Genomic DNA, 23,441 nt, shown 5'->3' on the forward strand with positions numbered 1-23,441 from the left:
GTAGGATATTTCAGTTCATAACCATTGAAGTTTTAACCTTTTATTCTGTTCTATGGTAGTTTTCTTGTTATTTATTATAATATTCTTCAAGCTCAGCTTTTTCCTTGTTGTGTTAGGGAGTTTTGGACATTACAACTACAGAAGTTGTAGATTATATAGTTGGGGGTGTGATGCCTTGTGACAGTTCTCGTTTTGATATTATTATAGAGAAGAAGATCCCTTTAGTCCTCAGTGTCGGAGCCTTAGATATGGTGAACTTTGGAGCTAAAGATACCATACCTTCTCATTTTCAGCAAAGAAAGATTCACATCCACAATGCCCAAGTGATAAGTCCATATACCGACTTTTTTAATAGTTCAAATGCCACCAATGAGATTGGCACCATTGGTCCCGCCAATTACATGGGCATAACCACTTAGAATTGTTGGTCAAACCTGTATTTAAATGGTATAAAATTTTATTTTGGTGCTGCTAATGAAGATGTCTTCACTTAATATAAATATTTTTTGTTTAACAGTGGTTGACATGTGTCAGAAAAGAGGGGTGGTGCCGCCTATTTGACACCCTCTACCACCCTAACCATACCATTTTCGTAATTAATCCAGTTGGTATTCCATTTTCGAATTTTTTTTATATTATATATGTAAAAAAGCCTTATTATGTCTATCCACTACAGAAAAATAGGGCTTTAGCGGCGTTTTATCAAAAAAACGCCGCAAAAATTGTAAAACACATAGCAATAGCGGCGTTTTTTATTGCTAAAAACAGAGCATTAGCGGCGCTTTTGGCAAAACGCCACTAAAAACTAGAGCATTAGCGGCGCTTTTGGAAAAATGCCGCTAAAAACCAGAGCATTAGCGGCGCTTTTGGTAAAACGCCGCTAAAAGTTATATAACCCCTAAACCCAAAAAAATCATAAACACTAATCTATAACCCCTAAAACAATAATTATTAAAATTTATGGTTATACAATATATTAAATATTTTCTTATATAATCTTAAAAGAGATAGTATTGAATTTAAAATATCAAATTAATTATCATTATAGTTTATGGTTTATGGTTTAAGATATATGGTTTAGGGTTTAAGGTTTATGAGTTATCTATGGTTTAAGATATATGATTTAGGGTTTAAGGTTTAGGAGTTAACTAGTATTTGAAGGTTATGATGAATTATGAGTTTAGGGATTATGATTTAGGGTTTAGAGGTTAGGGTTAGAGTTTAAGGTGTAAGGGTTTGGGGTTAAGGGTTAAGGGTTTAGAGTTTAGTGTTTATGGGATAGGGGTTAAGAGGTTTAGAGTTTAGATTAATTAGTATTTTTTAATTTATATATTAAATGATTTCTTATATAATTGTAAAAGAGATAATCTTAATTTGAATATATTAAACTTATGATTATAGTTTAAATTATTTAAGAGATAATAGATAAGCTTTCAAATGTACAAAACAATTGAGAAGTGGACAAATGTACACATTCAAGTGAACATGAAACAATAGACGAAAACAAAATTGAAGTGCAAAAAAAAATGAATATATAGAAATACCATTGTAAGATTATTACAATGAAACAAGGAATGAATTATGTGCAATATTTTTGTATATTTTAGTACCGTCATTATTTTTGTATAAGATATATTTTTTATTCTAATAATATCTTAAAACACAAATCTTGTATTATGTATAATTTATTGCACCTATCCTTTACACTTATTAAATTTTAAAAATTATACAACAATTCTAAAATTTTAGCTTTAGCGATTTAATATTCATAATATTGTAGCTCAAATTATGTATGTGCCCGTATATCAATTGTGAATCCTTCTATACTATTGTACTAATAATATATATTAATGTATTATGTGCACGTATATTAATGTTAATGTATTCTTGTAATATGTAACTCAAATTGTCAATCCGTCTATATTATTGTACTAATAATATATATTAATGTAATATTGAATAGTTAATTAATTAAAAATAATAAATGCAAGTACAAAAATATATATTAATGTAATATTGAATAGTTAATTAATTAAAATAATAAATGCAAGTACAAAAAAGAGCAAGATACGTAGGGGTACAAAAAAGACTCAAAATTACTAACAACGAGATTTGAACCCAAGTACTAAGGTAAAGAGCAAGCAAACTTAGCCAACTAAGCTAAATTAACTAATTATTATTAGGAGTATTATTATTATTATCTTAATTATATTACGTTACGGTCTAATGATTTATCGAACCTATTCCATACACGTGTCAAATTAAAAAAATAATACAATAATTCTGTAAAAAAAATCCGGTGTTTACTTCAAATAAGTAAGGAAAATAATGATTTGAATGTTTTAAATTTGAATTTTAAACCAAAAATATCAAAATTTAGAGGAAAAAAGAATCTTTTTCGACAAAAAGTGTGGCAAACCACTTTCAGCAGTTTTTCAGCGCGTAGATCTCAAAAAGTTATTCGAAATCAAAAAAAAAAATCGTCTCAATCGGACAACCGAGCGAAAAGTTATGGCCTTTCAAAGTTTTCGAAGCTAAAATACATAAACTGTTGATGAATTACTAATTCAAAACTCACCGTTTCAATTGTTTCCACCACGCACCGTTTCAATTGATTTTACAGATCCCGCCTCTAATCCTCCCAAAATTTGACATCCCTCCAACTCTACACAACGATTCAAAATGTTTTCCTTTTTCTTTTATTTTTCATTCTTTTCTGTTTGTCAATTTCCTTTGTAGGATTTTATGTTACGTTATTTCTGCTATTTCATTCCTTTAAGCTGTTTCTATATGAGATTTTCTTAAGGTTCATAAGTGTTTCATTCTTGGAATTTTTCCGAGTGTTCGGTTCTCTCCTACGGTAGCCATAGGATCAGTACCTGTTATATTCGGAGGAGCCAAATGTTGATTGTGTCGGTGGATGAACGGTGATTCGTTGAATTTCCGGTTAAACTACCTTTTCAGTGGTGAAGTGCTCTTTTCTCTCCATCACGTTTGCTGTAGGTTATGGTGTTTTACTGATGTTTCATGGCCCATGACGAAAAGGGTATGTCTTTCGTTTTCATATCCATTCTATGAGTGTTTTGTACTTTACTGCCATTGTTATATTCACTGAGGTTTCAATGTCTGCAACTGCGTAGTACCAACACTGAAAGTTTCTTCTCTTTCTCATGTGTTATTAATGTCGTTATGGCTAATTTAAACCCTAATCGATTATAGTTTAAATTATGCCTAATCAATTTTAATGATGGACCAGAGAGAATGATCATGGCTGAAATGATATGGACATACCTAATTAAGACCCGAAACATGGCCCAGCCCACCTTTACCGCTGCGTAAAGTCAGTGGCTTGCCCTTCTCCCAAGTTTTCCCCAAAATAAAACTCTTGCTCTCTTGCTCTTGCTCCACCGTCCGAAAGCGCTTGAGGTTAGTCTTTCTTCTTCTTTTTTAAATTTATTTATTTGCTTCGTCAATGTTCTTGTTTCGGTCTGTAACGATGCTTAAATCTTTTTTGAAATTTAAGCAACTGTCCACTGAAAGAAGGTTTCACACTGTCGCTTCCGACTTGAAAATGGCGGTTGATTTATCTATATTTTTGCTCCATTACATGATCGGGAACTTAAGGGTTCCTGCTTTAGGGTTTTTCTATCGTTTAATTTTGGGATAATTGATGAGTATGTTTAAGGGATGAGAGAAAAGAATTTAAAAGAAACAAGGAAGATCAATAACTATTTAATATATTTAATTCTAAGTTGTCCGACTAAGAATGTTTTATGGTCTTTTTTCTTCTTAATTTTAGTTTCCCATGATCTCTGATTTTAATTTTTCAGGAAAGAAAGTAATGTTCTTTTTTTATTCCATTGTTCATAGATTTAGGGTTGGTCACTTTTAATTTCCGTACAGCTGGAAAGATTTACGGTTTTAATTGAGAATTAGAAGTCTGGACTTGTAAGTGATATTTCTTTACACCTTCATACTTTAGATCGTAGGTAGAAATAATGTGCTTGACGAAGATAAGTTAAATTTAAGGTCTATTGAGAACTGCTTTGATTTGGAATGGATAGGTGCTACTCGGAACTGGCGGTCTGGTTAAATGCCTCAGATTCAAATTAACAAAAATGGAGGAAAATATATATAATAAATATAACATTGCTCTCAGTACATGTTTGTGCACATTGATTTTGGAAAATCATCGGGTTTTCTTTGATGTTGTTTTGGCATGTCGGATGCATGATTTACACATTACACGCTCCTTGATTTCTTGATGCATGAAATTGAGATGTGGATGTTGCATTAGTGGTGTTTTGCTGCTTAAAGTTGAAATCTGCTAACTCTTTGTGAAGAAAGAAATTACTGTGATAAAATTGTATTTGATTGGATAGAAGGCAACACTATTCACTTGTTACTTGAAAAAATCATGGTTTAACTATGTCTTTTTATCCTTCCTTTTTTGTCACGAAGGCAACACTATTCACTTTTGAAGAGGCCGTGGAGGAATGAAAGATAGGCAAATATACTCTGCTGGGTTTTCATATGCAGGAGCACTGAGCATTTATATACTCTGCTTGTGAGCATAGTCATATAGCTATTTGTTTCTTTAACTTTTAACACAATTTGGCATCAGTTCTAGAACCTAATAGCCAGTCCTTTTAGTATCATTTGTGAAGCACATTTGGATTAAAGGCATACACATATGTGCAAGCTTTTTATCAGCCCTGATAAATGTATAAGTTGCTCCAAAGGCACCATGACCTTGTATGGCTTGAGGTGTAAATAGAAAAGTACAAATCTAAGTGAAGAAAGGTGCATATTCCTATAAAAATCTAATAAAGACGTGGCAAAAGGTAAAGGAAATGCATAACCACTATAACTTTGGGTGTTAAAGCAGTTGACTCCCGTCACTTGGCCGAGCTCAAGTGGTATTGATAAAATTCAAGGTATGAGCCATAGAAACTTCTATAGGTTCAAAAGAAAATAATCATTAGAGTGGTCAAGGTCAGTTCGTTTCAGTAATTATATACCTATACATTTTTCATTCCATTGCAGTTCTTTTACCGTCCCACACACTTTCAGGTGTTTCCATTTGGCCTAGTTCCGTTGAAAACCTTCCTTCCTGATGGAGATATTGATTTGACTGCTCTTAGTCATCAAAATATGGAGGAAAATTTGGCAAGATATATCTGCAGTATCTTACAAGATAACCAGCAGAACTCTGAGGTTCTAGTACAGGATGTTCAATATATTCGTGCACAGGTATAACTCTTTCTGATTGATTCTATTCTTTTTTTTTTTTGTGATACCTTGTAATTCAATTAAATATATAGTTAACTTCCACTTTGTTACTTTGCATCTTTCTTGAATTTGGAACTTATCATTTTTCTTTTCTGTCCCATGGCTGTTTAGTTGCTTCCAAGTTTGAAAGATGCCCAGAGGTATGAGAAATTTAAGAATGAGATATGTAGGATTGCTCGTCATAGGTTAGCAAGTTAACGTAAGAGATGACCCCATGCCTTGGATCTAAAACTTATGTAGTATATTCCATTTATGAGCTTGATATCGTTTCATGTGTATGAACTAGATAATGGCAGCTGTCATCAAGTACATCTAAAGGATTGTGTTTTTCATCTGATTTATTTCTTTCCTTAACTTTGCTTTTATTGGACATAGCATCGAAACTGCATCCCAATGCTAATCGATTAAGGTAGCACCCTTTATAACTTTCTGTCACGTGTAAAAATTTAAAAGACGTTCCTGTAATGTAGATAACGGAAATTAGGGTAGCAAACGACTAGGCGCTTAACTGATATTGAATAAAACCACATAAGTCATATGATGTTGGACACTTGGCAACAACTTCTATTTGTGCTATTATGCTGATATTAAATTTTCAGCTGCATCTTTGTCGTTGCTCCCGTCCAGTTAAATGGTATTTATTGCATATTAGTATATGTACGTAAGCAGCAAATATAGCTTAAAATCATCTTGAGCTCATTTCGGTTATTTTGGAATTTGATTTCAGGTTAAAATAGTGAAATGCACTGTGAATGACATACCGGTGGACATCTCTTTCAATCAAACGGCTGGTCTATCTGCACTTTGCTTTCTGGAGAAGGTATCATCTAATCCTATCCAACATTGATATGTTTAGAATATGTTTCCATTCCAAACATTGTGGATGTGGTAATCATAATTCATATAATTCACTTGATGCAAAAGATGATTCAAAAGTATAATTCTAAATGGTACATTGTTTCATTTTCTGGCATTAAATTCTAAGTAGTTTTATGATCTTCGTTTGGTATGTGGCATTTTATCCTTTTTGTCTTCCATATCACTAGTAACCGACAGAGTGAATTTTAGCTTTTCCTCTTTCTTTTCCCCCTTATATTTCATTCATTTCTAAATCCTTTAAGATTTTACCGGATTTAAGAGAAATTAATGTTTCTTTAACAATTATATTTATTTGTTTGTTTTCATTTAATAGAAATTAATGCTTTGGATTTAGTCTAAAATCTCTCATTTCACCTTTTCCCACACTGTTGCTTAAATTTACTGCTGCAGCCTTGAGGAATCCCCAATCCCATCTCCATCACTCTTCATGCATTAATTCCTATAGCAATATCAAGGGTGACAAGTTTAATTAACACATGACTTCTTTTGAACTGTTTGTTTTTCAGGTTGACCAGCTAATTGGAAAAGATCATCTTTTCAAACGCAGTATTATTTTAATCAAGGCCTGGTGCTATTACGAGAGCCGGATCCTTGGTGCACACCATGGCTTGATTTCTACATATGCATTAGAAACAATGATTTTATATATCATTAATGTCTTTCATTCATCCTTAAGTGCGGTATTTTGTTTGGCGGGATGTATTTATATCATAGATTATTCTTCTTCTCAATATTTTGATAATGAATTTTAATTTTTTTATATTTTTCAGGACTTTTACAATATTTTATAATATTTTATTTTTTTTAATTTTTATGACTTTTAGTGCCGTTTGTGAGAAAGCGCCGCTAAAGGTCCTGACCTTTAGCGGCGTTTTTTTAAATAAATATAGCGGCGTTTTTTGCGGCGCTTGAAAAAACACTGCGAATAGTTTTAGTGGGCGCTTTTAAGCGTCAATAAAGGCCTAAAAAAACGCTGCTAAAAGTTAGTTTTGCTGTAGTGGTCCCTTAATAGATTTACAAAATATAGAGAATTAATCACTATAAATGTTTTGAAAAAAAAAGGACAAAAAATTTTCAAAATATAATTATGTTAAACAATAAATGTCATTTTTAAACTGTAAATATCAACTCGATGAAATTTGACTTTCAATTTAATGGTTTAAATATACTTTACTCAATATAAAATATATTTTTATTCTTAGAAAAAATGTGTATAAGGGGTAGAATGGGTTTTAATTGCAACTTTTTAATCCTTATATACAAAATTTTTAGAGAATAAAAATATTTTTTTATATATTATGTAAAGTATATTGAAACCATAAAATTGAAAGTCAAATTTATCAATTTCTTTTCTTTTGAGAATAATTATTTTACTATCTTATTTCTGTTTATAATTTGTCCTTTTTGTTTGATCCTGTTGTGTTGGCCTCTTATTTATTTTATAATTAATTAATCTTGTTACTCTTATCATTAATTGTTATATTTTCCATATCTATAGTTTTCTTACTCATGCATTTTCCTTGTCACCTTCTCTTCCTCTCTTTTTTTCATTTTTCTTTAGCTTTTTCGAATCAAGACACACTGTTGAATAATTCGATGTCGGTCGCTTTAAGAACAAGAAGCAGGCGGCGGAAAGCGCTGTGTGGTGATAGCAATAAGCAGATGAAGAAGACACTAGTAGTGGAGGAGGTGCAATTAGCTCCAATAAATATGACAACGCCGCAGTCTTCTGTTAACGATAAAATGTTTTTGGCTTTTTTAAAAACGGTCACCAATCATAATAATTAGAGCATGTTGTCAAATTTTTTTTTCAAAAACCATATTGGCGCTAGCAACAAGAACATTGGCATTAGACAAAGCAAAAAATTATTTTTCTTTAAATTTGAACTAATGCCAACAACGTGAACGTCGACACTCAAAAAGAAAAAAAATAATTTTTTTTAAAAATTTGAATCAGTGTCGGCAACGTGAACGTCAACACCTATTAAAATATTATTTTTTAAAATCTTGAAATACCAATATTTTTAAAGTGTGTTTGAAAAAATTACATATCGGTGTCGGTGAACACAGTGTCGGCACAAAAAAAATTATTTTTTATAGATCAGGCAATCATTGGGCAATCATTATGGGATGGTAGAGGATGATGTATGTAATGCCCCATACCCGAGACCGTCGCCGGAGTCGAATACGAGGTGTTAAAGGACTTAATTTATTACTTATACAGCTCAAACAATTTATTTTTAAAACTTTCAGACAAGCTGGCAATCTGCGTTATAGTCGCTTAAAAATTCATATCTCGAGTTCTGAAACTCGAAATGAAATTCCGTAAATTTTTCCTGAAACTAGATTCATGTATCTATCTAATAATTTTTTTCTAGAATTTTTGGTCAGGCAAATTAGTACATTTTATTAGTTAAATTCTCCCCTATTTCAGGGTTCAACTTCTCTGACCTCTGTGTATTACGAATCAGATTTCTCTCTGTACAGAATTTCAATGACTATGCTGTTTGTTTCTCTTAAAACTAGACTCAATAAGGAATCTTTACATATAAATAATGACTTCTAATTATTTTTTTACAATTTATGGTGAATTCTTAAATTCAGAACAGGGGATCTAGAAATCACTCTGGCCCTGTTTCACAAAAATTCAAATATTTCATAAAATATAATTCATATACCTGTTTTGTTCAATCCATATGAAAATAGACTCATTAAGCTTCGATTCCTTAACTTATTCATCATTTAATTAAATTTCTAATATTTTTAATGATTTTTCAAATTCACATTATTGCTACAACAATATTCTGTTTTATAACAAATTTCACTTTACTATAGATTTCCATGGACTAAATTGCATTTTAAACATACATGGCATCAAATATGATTTAGATTGGCCATTCCAATGGCTAATCATTCACAAACCCTTTTTTTACCAAACCATAACCATGTCATAAAATCATTTACACAAAGTGAGTATTTTGCCATACATGCCACATTCAAAATACACAAGCCATTTTACCAATTTAGGCCTTCGGATAGTGTGAACGAGTCTTCGACCTATCCCGATTCTCAAGCTGGCTTGTCAACAACTACAATGAATGAAAAGAAGGGGGTAAGCATAAATGCTTAGTAAGTTCACATGCAAATAGCAAATAACATAATTATGAAATTCCACATAAAACATCATTTGCATAAACAACACCAAGACATTCATGTTTCATTTGCATTTAATATCTTTCTACGATTTCATCATACCAAGTTCTTAACCTGAGGATTTAAGCACATACCTGTCAAATTTTCTCATTCACCACACTTACCAATATATCACTTTCGTTTTAGGCATTCTTCTCATTCACTTAAGATTCACCCGTTGAACACATCGGAATATAATTCGAATACGCGGATTTCATGAACGTAAGCGTCATACTCGCAGCTAGACAAACTCAATAGCCTGCGGAACTTATGTAGCCAAGCTACCATGTAACCCGCCCATAAGTGAACTCGGACTCAACTCAACGAGCTCGGGCATTCGCATCCATAAGTGAGCTCAGACTCAACTCAACTAGTTCGGATGCCTAGTTACATCTCACGAACTCGGACTCAACTCAACGAGTTCGGAACTCAAATTTCCTAGTGACATGTCACTTGTATTCTAATCTATTCCCAAAGTTCAAACGGGCTTTTTCCTCGATTACACATCTTTGTCGTCTTCCATGGAATATCGAAATCGATACTTCAGTGATAGTTCATACTTATCAAGTAATTCACATAATTACATATTATTCAACAATAACCACAAAACATAACATTTCATGATAATAATAAGCATCATATAATATAAACAACATTAAATTGCTTAAAATGAAAATTATGTTACTACATTTACACATGAACTTACCTCGATACAAAATATTAGCAATTGAGCCTATTCTTCGTAAACTTTGTTTTTCCCTTGATCGCGACTTGAATCTCATTTCTCTTATTCTATAATGCCAAATTAATCTTATTTAATACATACATTCATCAAAACAGTCTTTAATGCGAACTTTTGCAAAATTATATTTTTGCCCCTAAACTTTTGCATAATTACACTTTTGCCCCTAGGCTCGGGAATTAAATTTCATCCCTTATTCTTATGTTTTATGACATGCTGATCATTTTTTCCCTTCTATAGCAACATCAAATTCACACTCTAACATGCACTTATGACTATTAGGTATTTTTACCGATTAAACCCTTTTACTCATTTTTACTTAAAACCGAGTAGTACAAGTTGTCTAACATAATTTAAAACCTCATATTCTATCATAAAACACCAAAATACACAAATTTCACCTATGGGTATTTTTCCAAATATGAACCCTAGGTTGAATTATTGCTAGCATAAACTTAATCGAGCTACCGGGATTCCAAAAACGTAAAGAACATTAAAAACGGGGCTTGGAATCACTTACTATGGAGCTTGGAAGCTTGAAACAAGTCCTAGCTATGGAGAACCCTTGAAATTTCGGCCTAATGAAGAAAATGGACAAAAATTGGCTTTTAATTTTGTTTTTAATTCATTTTAATAACTAAATGACCAAAATGCCCTTCCTACTAAACTTTCCAAAAATTCCATCCATGTCCAATTTTTGTCCATAGACTTAGAAATTGGTCAAATTGCTATTTAATACCTTCTCATTAATATTCCAAAGCAATTTCATACTAAAAACTCCTAGAATGCAAGTTTTACAAATTATTCGATTTAGTCCCTAATTTCAATTTAAGCACTTTAGGCATAGGATTTCATCACGAAATTTTCACACAATCATGCAATCATATCATAAACATCAAAATAATTATAAAATAGTTATTTCTATCTCGGATTTGTGGTCAGGAAACCACTATTCCGTTTAGGCCCTAATTCGGGATATTACAATGTAGGTGGTGAGATGGCTGACACCATCATGCATTGTAGAAAACAACCCATTTTCGTACAAAATTTTATGCCTAAGTTATTTTCATAAATAACCAATTTATTTGAGTTAATTTTGAAAAAAAAAAACCTAAAACTAAGCGTCAACACTTCGATATCCCGCTCTCATTATATCTTTTTAATCCTTTACTAGTTGGGACTTGTTTTTTTTGGATTTCTAGGGTTAGGTTTTTATTTTACTTTTTTAATGGCAAAGGGAGAAGGGTATTAGGATGAATCTTATTTTATCATCTTAATTTGATTTGAAACTTTTTTGAATCGAGTTGAGTAAAATGAAATTTGAGTCAAATCGAATCGAGTGAAATTATTCAAATTAAATTAAAAATTAAACATATAAAATTAAAATTTTGTTACAAGATAACTAATTCTATATTAGAGCACATAAATTTAAAACATATATTTGAAAACTTAATCAAAACAAAATAAGAAAAAAATTAAGATACTTTAGTATAATAAACTTGAATAATTGATTAACTTATTTAACTCCCAAAATTATTATTTTAGAAAAATTTAAAATTTTAATTTTTTATATAAAATTTTAAAATTTTAATTTTTTTATATATTCTTTAAATGTTTTTAATTTTTTTAGAAATATAGCTTTTGAAATTTTTAGAAATATTTTTAATTTTAAAATTACTTTAAAATTTTGAATTCTTTTTATAATTTTTGTTGAGAGGAAGATTAATTTGTTCATTTTAAAATTGACAGAGACCAATTTGTTATTCGAATTATTCAAATTGTAAAATTTAACTCGACTTAAACTTGAAACTCAAATTTTTCATCGAATTGACTCAAGGTCGAGGACTTTTAGGTTTAAAAATATTCCACCTTTCGCCTGAAGTTAATTTACTAAAATAAGAATGTTATTCAGTCAATTACTACTTAAGTAAATATATTTTATGATATTTTATGAAAAAAATATTTTATATATAAAATTGAATAATTATTAAATATTATTATTTTACAAAATAAATTAAATATTTTATTTATATTAAGTTGATGTTTCAAATTAACTAAACATCAATTAATTAAATAATAGTTAAAACTATTTTATTTTATTTCATTTTTCATTTCTTTTACATAAAAAATAGAAAAATACACAAATAAGAAAATTTGAACTTAAATCGATATAATTTTTATCATGTTTATCTAACCATTTCGAATAGACAGATGCTACTGTAGTTCATCTAAGATTAAAATTTCATGGTTGCAAAGATTAAAACTTTGCCACTCCTTCGATTAACTAATGTAAGAAGAATGGCAGCATTCATCCTTGATGTGATCGGGTTCCTTCAATGAAATGCTTCAGTCATCAAAAAGAAACGGTGGTAAGCACGTGAAGACAGAAACAGAAACACAAAATGGATTTGTTTCTTTGTCAGAAATCCTTATCCTTTTAGACCAACCAAATTTTATTCATTATTTTATTGCATATGATGATGACTGAATACCCTGCAATGATTCAATTATTTCAGTAACTCTCCAGGGAAAACTACTCAGAAGCCAACTACCCTTCAAAAAATACAACATGAAGGAAACTGAAACTGGTAGCAGTGACCTCACTCCACTTTTAGCTGATGCGGATTCTCTGGAAAATCAATCTCCAAGAGGCCTTGCATCAGTTTCTGGTGCGGTGTTTAACATATGCACCACAATGGTTGGAGCTGGAATCATGTCGATTCCAGCCACTGTTAAGGTTTTAGGCATCATTCCAGGCTTTGCTGTCATGTTCATGATTGCAGTCTTGGTTGATATCACGGTGGAATTCTTGCTGAGATACACTCAATCTGGCAAGTCAACAACCTATGCTGGATTAATGGCAGAATCGTTTGGATCATTGGGTTCCCTTGCAGTTCAAATCTGTGTTATGGTCACTAACCTTGGGTGTCTCATCATTTACTTGATTATCATTGGTAAGTACTATTTGATGTTTCCTTTTCTGGGTTATTTGAATCCATAATAAAGAAGCTCTACTTTTTCTTCTAGGGGATGTTCTGTGTGGAAATGAGTCTGGAGGAACCTTGCATTTGGGGGTTTTACAAGAATGGTTTGGCATTCAATGGTGGAACTCTCCTGCTTATGTTATACTCTTTGTTGTGCTCTTTGTTATGCTCCCATTGGTCTTGTTGCCACATATGAGTTAGTCACCTGATTTTCTTGGATAATTGGTATTTATTATTTATTTTTTTAACTTCAGTTTTACACTTAAATGACAGATTCATTGAGGCACAGTTCAGCAATATCCATTCTCCTTGCAGTAGTATTTATAGCCATAAGCTCAGCAATGGCAATTTATGCATTTTGGAAAGGGAAAACTCAAAACATGAGACTACTACCAGATTTTGCCAATCAAGTCTCTATCTTTGATCTTTTCACTACTGTTCCAGTCCTTGTTACCGGCTTTGGATTCCATGTTAACAGTAATTGAACCTCACTTTGCACTTCATTTCTCAAATTTTTTGGATTAGTGTTTTTGGCTAAGACTTAAGAATTTGAATGCAGTTCATCCCATAAGATCAGAACTTAGCAGACCTTCTGATATGAGCTATGCTGTAAGGATTTCTCTAGCAATCTGCATAGCCATTTACTTCTCTATTGGTTTCTTTGGATACATGCTCTTTGGGGAATCCATCATGTCCGATATCCTAGTGAACTTCGATCAAAATTCGGATTCCGCAATCGGTCAACTCGTAAACAATACGGTTCGATTAAGCTACGCAATGCACCTAGCTCTGGTCTTTCCCGTGATTAATTTCTCATTGAGAACTAACATTGATGAACTCCTCTTTGCAAAGAAGCCTGTTCTAGCCAAAGACAAGTCGAGATTCACGATCCTCACTTGCCTACTGCTCGCCCTTACGTACACAATCGCCATAGTCATACCGAATATTTGGTACTTCTTTCAGTTCCTAGGATCAACAACTGTTGTTTGCCTCTCATTCATTTTCCCAGGAGCCATTGTTCTCAGGTAACAATTTAAAAAACCCACTTTGATACCTCTGCTTAAAAGCAGTTTCGCAATTGAAAGAAATTTCAATATCTTGACAGGGATGTACATGGCATATCGAGGAGAAAAGATAAGGTGATGGCAATATTGGTGATAATCATGGCTATTTTGACAAGCATGATAGCCATAGCTACCAACTTGTGGACCGTGGGGTAGTTAATTGGAAGGCAAAAATCATATCGATTAATTGCCTTTAAAGCAGATTTTGTCATATCATCATCTGATCAGCATATCTGCATATGTTATCCTTGTGTGAAACTATCATAAAGATCATTATGTTGAGCTGAGCAAAAAGAAAAAGGAAAAACAAAACATCATCATTGATGCCTCCTCCTAATACCCCATTATGATAAGAACACATCTTGTCATAGAAAAGATGGTTTGACATTAAAATTTTCTTTAATATTATCATTTTTTTTCTTCTTAATTAACTAATCAATAAATTCTAAAAGTATTAATTTTCAACCGACTTCACAAAAAAAAGTCTCCAATTAATCATATCATTTATTTATTTTTATCCTTTCTATTCAAGACAAGGGCGAAACCAGAATAAATATTTAAGGAGTCGGATAAAATTTTAATATAGTTTATATCTTTATAATTTATAAATGATTAAATCATTTTTATAATTTTAAGAGGTTAAAGTATAAATTTATCTTTACTAATTTAAAATTTTTAAAAAATTTTAAGGGCCAAAAGAATAAATTTATATTTTAGGGGGGCCGGGGCCCATGCCAGTCTCCCTGACTTCGCTTCTGATTCACGATATTCAACTTATCTTTATTTATCACTGTTAAAATTAAATATGAAAATCCTTTTCAGACTATATATAAACAGAAAGTGTGTACACACTAGTTTTTTCCAATATTATGTACGGATTGATAGGGGTTTTTTATAAAAATATCAAAAAAATTAATTAATTATTAAGATGATTTATTTTTTTAATTAAATAAAAATGACTGAATTTCTGATAAAAGTTGGTGGAGCCAAATAATTTGGCACCACCAACATGCCACGTCAGCATCCATGAAAAAAAAAATAATTTTTTTGTGGAGCCCATGTAGAATGGCGCCACCTATATAAATACCATATAAATACTACAAGTTCTGGAAATATAAGTGACTTCAAAATAAATTTATCATTCTCTGGTGGAGCCAATTAATTTGATTTCCCTAACACCACTTGTCACTTTTTTTTTTTTACTTTTTTACTTTCGTCCGTTTGTTTTTAAGTTTTGTTTTTAACTCTATTTTATTTATTTATTTATTATTAATTTAAAAAATTTGAAATATATATTTGAAATATTTTATAATATATATTTTAAATTTTAAATATATATATTTGAAATTATTTTTTAAATTTTGAATATTATTTTTGAATATTATTTTTAAATATTAAATATATATTTTAAATTTAAATTTTAATATATATATTTTAAAAATTTAATATTAAATATATATTTTAAATATAAATTTTATTAATAATATATATTTAATTTTTAAAAATAATTTCAAATATATATATATATTTAAAATTTAAAAATATATATTATAAAATATTTCAAATATACATTTTAAATTTTTAAAATTAATAATAAAAATAAGCAAAATAAGTAAAATAAAATAAAATAAAATAAAATAAAGATAAAAACAAAATTTTAAAAAAAAGGGAGGAAACCAAAAAAGTAAAAAAAAGAAAAAGAAAAAAGAAAGTGATGGTGTCAGGGGAACCTGGTGTACCAAATTAATTGGCTCTACCAGAAAATGATAAATTTATTTTGAAGTCCCTTATATTTTTAGGACTTATAGTATTTTCATGACATTTATATAGATGGCGTTATTTTATATGGCTCCACAAAAAAATTAATTTTTTTATGGATGCTGACGTGGCATGTTGGTGGCGCCAAATCATTTGGCTCCATCAACTTTTACTGTAGATTTCAAGTCATTTTTATATTTAATTCAAAATGGGTCATTTTGATAATTAATTAAAATTTTTGAGTTAATTTTATAAAAAAACCAATTGATAGTTTGTATTAATTAAAATAAAAAAAAGGTTGAAAGTGCATTAAATAACATATGTCCAAATGCTTAAGATTACCTCTGGTTGTCCACCTGCTAGTTCTTTAGCTGGGTTTTTTACTAAAGTAAATTTAAAAAAAAAATTATTTACTAAAATAGGTTGTCAGCCCGATTATTTATTAAAATAGGGTGTTTTTTTTATTCGCGCCTATCTGACAGGCACGAATGATTATTTTATATTAAATTTTTTTTGTTTTGTTTTTTTAAATAAAATATTATTTTTTTATTTTTAAAACAGTAATTGCGCCTACCAGAGAGGCGCGACTAATCGAGCCTTTCTTTGAGGCGCAAATGGTGGGGTCCATATTTTTCATGTGTTATTAAAATACATACTTTATCCGGATAAAGTATGTATTAGCAGATTCACTAATATGATTATATATATATATTTACACATATATCACATTACAAAAACAAAAATTTAAATACTTATACCTAATAAAACGTGTATCTCATTACAATAATAGTTATTTTCCAAATAACATATTATTTTATAATTTCATTTCTTATTTAATATTTTAATTTAATTTTAATAATGCATACTTTACCTAGATGAAGTGTGTATTAGCAGATTCACTAATATGATTATATATATATATATATATATATATATTACATATGTATCTCATTACAATAATAGTTATTTTTCAAATAACATATTGTTTTATAATTTTATTTCTTATTTAATAATTTAATTTAATTTTAATAATGCCTACTTTACGGATAAGTATGTATTAGCGAGAATCACTAATATGATTATATATATATATATACGCATGTATCACATTACAAAGACAAAATTTTAAATACTTATACCTAATAAAACCGAGTATTAGAAACAACTTTATAATATTACCAACTTTCATAGACTATATAATCCACAAGTTTGCCTTAAATATTACCAGCTGCTAATACATGCTTTATCTGGATAAAGTATGCATTTTAATAACACATGAAAGATGTGGACATTAACATTTAAGGCAAACTTGTGGATTATATAGTCGATGAAAGTTGGTAATATTATAAAGTTGCTTTTAATACTGGTTTTATTAGGTATAAGTATTTAAATTTTATTTTGTAATGTGATACATTCAGAATATATATATATATATATATATATATATAATCATATTAGTGAATCTGCTAATACATACTTCATCCGTAAAGTATACATTATTAAAATTAAATTAAAATATTAAATAAGAAATAAAATTATAAAACAATATGTTATTTGAAAAATAACTATTATTGTAATGAGATACATGTTTTATTACGTATAAGTATTAAAATTTTATTTTTGTAATGTGATACATGCGTAAATATATATATATATATATATATATATAATCATATTAGTGAATCTGCTAATACATATTTCATCCGGATAAAATATGTATTTTAATAACACATGAAAAATGTGAGCCCCATCATTTGAGCCTCAGAGAAAGGCTCGATTAGTCGCGCCTCTTAAATAGGCGCGACATCGTTCCGAAAATAAAAAAAATAATATTTTATTTAAAAAACAAAAAAAAAATATTTTTTTAATATAAAATAATTATTTACGCCTGTTAGATAAGCACGAATGTAAAAAACACCTCATTTTAATAAATAATCAGACTGACAACTTATTTTGGTAAATAAATTTTTTTTTAATTTATTTTAGTAAAAAAACCTCTTTGGCTTGTTGCTGAAACTTGAATGGCAAATCAAAGTGGTTCGCACCTACTAGGAGGGGAATATTGTAGGGGATAGGTTAGCCAAGTTGGCTATGGAGCAAAACTTAGGTTTAATGGTCGCAGAGCTTTTGGCTGAAATACAGAAGGATGGAGAGAATCCAACCACTATTAGACATTGTAAACTTTAGTTTCCATATTTCGGTATATGCTTTATTATAAAAAATAATTTTATACAATATATATGGATATTTATATATATATTTTTAAAATTTATATATTTAGTTATCTTAAATTTAAATTTAAATTTAAATTAAATAAAACATATTTTATGATAATTTTCAAATATAATGGAATAATTAAAAATAAAATTTTAAACAAAATTAAATTTAAATGTTAAGTAAACCATTTTTATCTTTATGATAATTAAATAATATTTATATTTATGATAATATTATTTATATTTATGAATATTTCATATAATTTTATTTTTTACCTACAAAGTTTAAATAAAAATTTTAAAATTTATCTAATCCCTTCAAATTTTACTTAAGATTTTAAATTTTATTTATTTAAAAGTATTAAAAATAATTATATATATGATTTAGATTTTTTCCTGAATTTTTATATATTTAATTATTTCATATACATTTTAGAGTTTATATATATATTTATATATTTAATTTTTCTATATTTATAAAATTTTAAAATATATATTTTAGATTATATATTTTAAAATTTATTTTATTTTTATAATTTTAATAAAAATATTATATATTTCTTAAAAACTGCTATGTAATAATATTTTGTTGGTAAAAGAGATTAACTTTTTTATGTTGTTTAAAAATTGAAAAAGAATAAATAAAAATTAAATATAAAAATGACAAAAGACTGAAAAGAAGTGGTGGATTCAGTGTAAATGGAACCAAAAGATTACAGGGAAAAACGTTTTCTTTGTGGGCTGCCTTCATTAAACAGCACATTGTTATCATGCAATTGCATACCCTTTTTAACTCTCCATTGACCCTTTTTATTTCACATTCATGACCTTCCTAACATTGCAATGATGGTATTATATAAAAAGAAAATTGCAATGTTGATATTCCAATTGTAAATCTATTACATTTTCGTCAACACATTCCCCATCTCCTGATTTTAAGTCCAGGTTCATTTTCGTGTCCATTTAAAACATGTGATATGTCCACGACAGCAATACCCCACCCCAACCTGTCCCCTTATTATTAATGACTTTTTCCCAGTAATTTAATTAATTCCAAAACGCACCCTCTTTCGGAGTACCTTCAACTAATCACATCTCTCTGTCGACTGATGATATTTACGTCTTTGGACTAAAACCTGCATTGTCATCTATATATATGAACGCATTCAATGTATAATTATGCATAAGAAGACAACATAAATTATTGCACTTCCTCTAGCCGGGAAAAAAATGTCGCCGGCTGCCGGAGTAAAAGAGCCATTGCTTCCAGGAAGCAGCAAATCGGCACCAGCAAAGCCTCCATCGGTATCTGGCGCGGTGTTTAATGTGTCCACAAGCATCATCGGTGCTGGAATAATGTCAATCCCTGCAACAATCAAGGTGTTAGGTGTAGTTCCAGCATTTGTGATGATTGTGGTTATAGCTTGGTTAGCGGATATATCAGTTGAATTTTTGATGAGATACACACATGCTGGGGACACAACTACGTATGCTGGTGTTATGAGGGAATCGTTTGGGAGGGTTGGATCCATCCTTGTCCAAATATGTGTGATGATCACTAATCTTGGCTGCCTCATCATTTATTTGATTATTATAGGTAAGTAAGTACTGGATTTACTATGTTCTTGAACTGATATAGAACATGTTCTAAGTTTAACTAAGGTTTTTTCTTTTGTCCCTCAGGTGATGTTCTGTCAGGAAATCACCCTGAAGGATCAGTTCATTTGGGTGTTTTGCAACAATGGTTTGGCATTCACTGGTGGAACACGCGGGCTTTCGCCCTCCTCTTCACCCTCATCTTCGTTCTGCTTCCATTGGTTGTGTTCAAGCGTGTAGGTCAGTACGCTCCTATCCAGGAACGGGGAAAAGTCTTTAAAATATCTTTTTCTGAGATGCCGACCCAGATCTCAATCAAAAGTGTCTATCCCGAATTTTTATCTCTTTACCTAAATGGGTTCACAAAATTTAGGTGGCAGTGCCTAAGTCCACCCATGAAATGTTTTAATCATCATTTTGGGTGGTGTTCTTTTCCTTTAAGATCGTTTACGGGTTTGGGTTCAAACCCAATAAAATCAAAATAATAAAAAACATATCCTTGCTAGATCTAAGTGTTCCTGTATAAACTCCGTGAACTCGTTAAGACTTTCCTCGAAGTAGAGAAAAAAAAAAATTCAAGTCTAAAATTGAGCATAGGCTCCTCAAGAATAATATCAACTGTTTGAGGTCTGGGTTAATGTCGATACTTCAAAGAATTCTCCTAACAAGGAACCGATTCTCCCTCATCAGCTCCAAAAGCCATTTTGTAATCTTTGTAATCTTCTTAGCAGCCAAATAAACTTTAGTTATTTTTGCAGAATCATTGAGGTACAGTTCTGCAATATCAGTTTTTCTAGCTGTGGTATTTGTTGGTATAAGTTCAGTTATGGCAATTATGGCACTCTTAGAAGGGAAAACGAATAGTCCGAGAATGGTACCCGAATTGGACAACAAAGCTGCCTTCTTTGATCTCTTCACTGCTGTCCCTGTAATTGTCACAGCTTTCACGTTTCATTTCAATGGTGAGAACACTTTAGCCTCCTACAGAAGTTAACTTTGTCACAAATTTTCTCATTTTTAATGAACGATTGCAGTTCATCCAATTGGTTTTGAGATGGATAAACCTTCCGACATGATATCAGCAGTCCGAGTTTCAATGGTTTTATGTGCTGCCATCTACTTCACTATCGGACTGTTCGGATACCTTCTGTTTGGTGATTCAATCATGGCAGATATACTCGTAAACTTCGATCAAAATTCCGGTTCAACAATTGGTTCTTTACTCAACGACATTGTTCGATTGAGCTATGCACTTCACCTCATGCTAGTGTTCCCTCTTTTGAACTTCTCGTTAAGAGCCAACATAGATGAATTTCTTTTTCCAAACAAGACTCTTCTTGCAAAAGATAACACCAGATTTTGGTCCCTCACACTTGTTATTTTAGCCTTTTGTTACTTGGCAGCCATAGCCATTCCTAACATATGGTACTTCTTTCAATTCATGGGATCGACCTCTGCGGTCAGCCTCGCGTTTATCTTCCCGGGAGCCATTGCTCTTAGGTAGTCTCTCAACTTAAGCACTTACATTACATAGATACATGCATAGATATGGTTTTAATTTGTTTTCGTTTATAGGGATGCTTGGGGCATATCGACGGCGAGGGATCGGATTTTGGCAGCAGTCATGATTGTTCTGGCTGTAGTGACAAGCACAATCGCCATTTCTTCTAACATATATAGCCTTATAACAGGAAATCAGTCATGACGTGTTTATTGGGTCTTTTTCGCATTTTTTTTGTATTAGAGTGCATTCTTTATTTTGTTGTCTTTTACGGATAAAATATAGGCAGGGGTAAAAGAAAGTATTCTCAAAACAGTTGTTGATAAATGAATTTCAGATATGTAATGTTGGAAGAATTGGATACTTAAAAGTGTTTTTGGTGTTTCCTCTTAAAATGGGCTGGATTCTCTATTTATATGATACGGTTATTATTTATGGATTAGACGTCGTAGGTAGGTTTCCATGCATGTCGCCACATATCCTATTCTAGACTTAATACGTGGCGATGCGATCTATGCGCGTTCCTGCGTGTTTCGCACGTGTGTTCGTAAGGGTGTGTGTTTGCATGAATGTGTGGGTACCCTTCTTGTGAACACTTAATGTCAGTCCAGCTTGATCCGCGAGAATAATATGCAAACTCGGTATGCGAGATCAACATGTGGACTATGTAGGATCCGACCCAGACCCATTCGGGTTGTGGGCCGATAATATCAAGTATCATAACAATTTGCCCTCTATTTAGTTTGAAGAAGAGTTACAAAGTGACTTTTCTTGGAATCTGATTCAATGAGGCTAGAAGTAACGTAAGAAAAAGCTTACTAAGTACGTTGTACGCTTTATCGTGCGACATACGATTCACCATGTGTATAGAAAGAATACATCTGTTTGCAATTGATTGCAATTGATTGCAATTGAACAACTCCCTAAAAATCACATTAATTGAATTAAAAAATTTTAAGAAGAACTGTTGCCGAGAAAGATAGTTTGAGAGGTAATCTCTCTAAAATTCCCATAAAGCTCCCATTTTATTTTTAATTTCTCTTTCTAGTTTCACCAGTAAACTATGGCTAAAATTCGAGGTAGTAGCCGTATAATTTCAGATAATTCCTCGGACACTATGAAGTAAGAAATATTGTGGAAGCTAAGGCTTACCTTTGTACAACAAAGATAGAAGAAAGGAACCGAGTCCTATCTGTTCGAGGAATTCAAGTTCTAAATTTTGCTTACGATTTTTTGATTTCTGATGGTCCACATCACCTGAGCGACACCAGTAATGGTAGTTTTTTACTCCTTCTACATGTGCTAGAAGTGGGGTTTCATTTACCACTCCATCCTTTCTTTTGTCATCTTCTGGAGGACTACAATATAGCTCTCGACCAACTGTCTGGCTTCTCTTGGTGGTTAGTCGTAGCATTCTTCATTGAATGTGATTGGTGTGATGAAATGTCATTAATCGTCGTCTTTCAAAGGTTATATCAACTAAAGGCCTACAATCGAGGGGGTTCAATATGCTTATTTTATTTCACACCATGTGAAGACATGAAGCTTATTATTATGAATAGGTGTTCTAATCTTCGCCTTAATCGCTACAAATACATATGGATGAAGTATAAGCTTAATGGTGGTTTTGATTTCCTAGCACAGTGGTCACTTCCTAATAAGGGCATGTGCTCGAGAAGACGAGACATTATAACAAAAGTAGGTTGGGCACAATATTACAGGCTTTGCCTGGACAACATGTTAGATTTAGAAAAAGTGTTGACCATGAGAAATGTGTTTCAGTATTGTCTTTTAAATTTAAGCCCTAATGGATGGAGGCAAATCGATGCAGATAATGGAGTAGACACTGTTGGGCTTCTTCCTGCATAGTTCGCATGGCCTGTTAGGGCCACTGATGAGTTGGCTCTGATACTATTTAGACAGAAAGATGAGCCCAAAAATTTCTTTTATAGTTTTTGTAAATTAAAGTCTTGCTCCTAGTCTTCGCAAGCTTCAACGAGTGTAATAAGTGGTGTAAACCCCCTTATGTTAATTATTGGTGCTGTTATAAGAATTGTTGGTGGTACATGTACAGTTCACAGAGTTGAAGAAAGTTTTGAAGAGTTTACCAGCTTATCTGGAGAGATTCACGAATACATGGATGTGCAAGGCTATACGCAAGATATGCGTGGATGTCCTTCTGGTACCATTATTGGGGATGGTAACGCGAGCAATAAA

General features: G+C 31.1%; 3 protein-coding genes and 1 long non-coding RNA gene across 6 annotated transcripts; all 4 read left to right on the forward strand.

Moving 5' to 3' along the window:
- Window positions 1-2,466: 2,466 nt before the first annotated feature.
- On the forward strand, window positions 2,467-4,769 carry LOC128294196 (uncharacterized). 2 transcript variants are annotated; one of them, XR_008284500.1, is made up of 3 exons: window positions 2,557-3,046; window positions 3,257-3,426; window positions 4,462-4,769. It is a non-coding gene; the product is annotated as an uncharacterized LOC128294196 (long non-coding RNA). The 2 variants fall into 2 exon arrangements; XR_008284499.1 differs by lacking the exon at window positions 4,462-4,769 and having other exon boundaries at window positions 2,467-3,046; window positions 3,257-3,712.
- A 292-nt stretch (window positions 4,770-5,061) lies between these two features.
- Window positions 5,062-6,979, forward strand: LOC108486786 (uncharacterized). The gene is made up of 3 exons (XM_017791016.2): window positions 5,062-5,253; window positions 6,020-6,112; window positions 6,678-6,979. The coding sequence occupies exons 1-3, from the start codon at window positions 5,155-5,157 to the stop codon at window positions 6,921-6,923; spliced, it is 438 nt and encodes a 145-aa protein (XP_017646505.1). The 5' UTR covers window positions 5,062-5,154; the 3' UTR covers window positions 6,924-6,979.
- A 5,324-nt stretch (window positions 6,980-12,303) lies between these two features.
- LOC108485448 (amino acid transporter AVT6C-like) lies at window positions 12,304-14,584 on the forward strand. Of its 2 annotated transcripts, none has more exons than XM_053029454.1 (6): window positions 12,304-12,474; window positions 12,622-13,059; window positions 13,112-13,285; window positions 13,363-13,566; window positions 13,649-14,114; window positions 14,195-14,584. In XM_053029454.1, exons 1-6 carry the CDS (start codon window positions 12,447-12,449, stop codon window positions 14,307-14,309), a joined length of 1,425 nt encoding a protein of 474 aa, XP_052885414.1. In that variant the 5' UTR covers window positions 12,304-12,446; the 3' UTR covers window positions 14,310-14,584. The 2 variants fall into 2 exon arrangements, with proteins under 2 accessions (XP_052885414.1, XP_017644774.1); XM_017789285.2 differs by having other exon boundaries at window positions 13,133-13,285.
- Window positions 14,585-19,177: 4,593 nt separating this feature from the next.
- On the forward strand, window positions 19,178-21,619 carry LOC108484382 (amino acid transporter AVT6C-like). The gene is made up of 5 exons (XM_017788153.2): window positions 19,178-19,724; window positions 19,811-19,963; window positions 20,482-20,685; window positions 20,758-21,223; window positions 21,299-21,619. The coding sequence occupies exons 1-5, from the start codon at window positions 19,358-19,360 to the stop codon at window positions 21,426-21,428; spliced, it is 1,320 nt and encodes a 439-aa protein (XP_017643642.1). The 5' UTR covers window positions 19,178-19,357; the 3' UTR covers window positions 21,429-21,619.
- Window positions 21,620-23,441: the final 1,822 nt, after the last annotated feature.

Source organism: Gossypium arboreum, chromosome 6 (genome assembly GCF_025698485.1).
Source record: "Gossypium arboreum isolate Shixiya-1 chromosome 6, ASM2569848v2, whole genome shotgun sequence".
NCBI lineage: Eukaryota > Viridiplantae > Streptophyta > Magnoliopsida > Malvales > Malvaceae > Gossypium > Gossypium arboreum.

Coding starts and splice junctions, on each gene's coding strand:
- LOC108486786 (XM_017791016.2), top strand. CDS start 5,155: ATGGAGGAAAATTTGGCAAGATATATCTGCAGTATCTTACAAGATAAC. Junction 5,254..6,019: donor TTCAATATATTCGTGCACAG/GTATAACTCTTT, acceptor ATTTGATTTCAG/GTTAAAATAGTGAAATGCAC. Junction 6,113..6,677: donor CACTTTGCTTTCTGGAGAAG/GTATCATCTAAT, acceptor TTTGTTTTTCAG/GTTGACCAGCTAATTGGAAA.
- LOC108485448 (XM_053029454.1), top strand. CDS start 12,447: ATGCTTCAGTCATCAAAAAGAAACGGTG. Junction 12,475..12,621: donor GTCATCAAAAAGAAACGGTG/GTAAGCACGTGA, acceptor CAATTATTTCAG/TAACTCTCCAGGGAAAACTA. Junction 13,567..13,648: donor CTTTGGATTCCATGTTAACA/GTAATTGAACCT, acceptor ATTTGAATGCAG/TTCATCCCATAAGATCAGAA.
- LOC108484382 (XM_017788153.2), top strand. CDS start 19,358: ATGTCGCCGGCTGCCGGAGTAAAAGAGCCATTGCTTCCAGGAAGCAGC. Junction 20,686..20,757: donor TTTCACGTTTCATTTCAATG/GTGAGAACACTT, acceptor GAACGATTGCAG/TTCATCCAATTGGTTTTGAG. Junction 21,224..21,298: donor CCGGGAGCCATTGCTCTTAG/GTAGTCTCTCAA, acceptor TTTCGTTTATAG/GGATGCTTGGGGCATATCGA.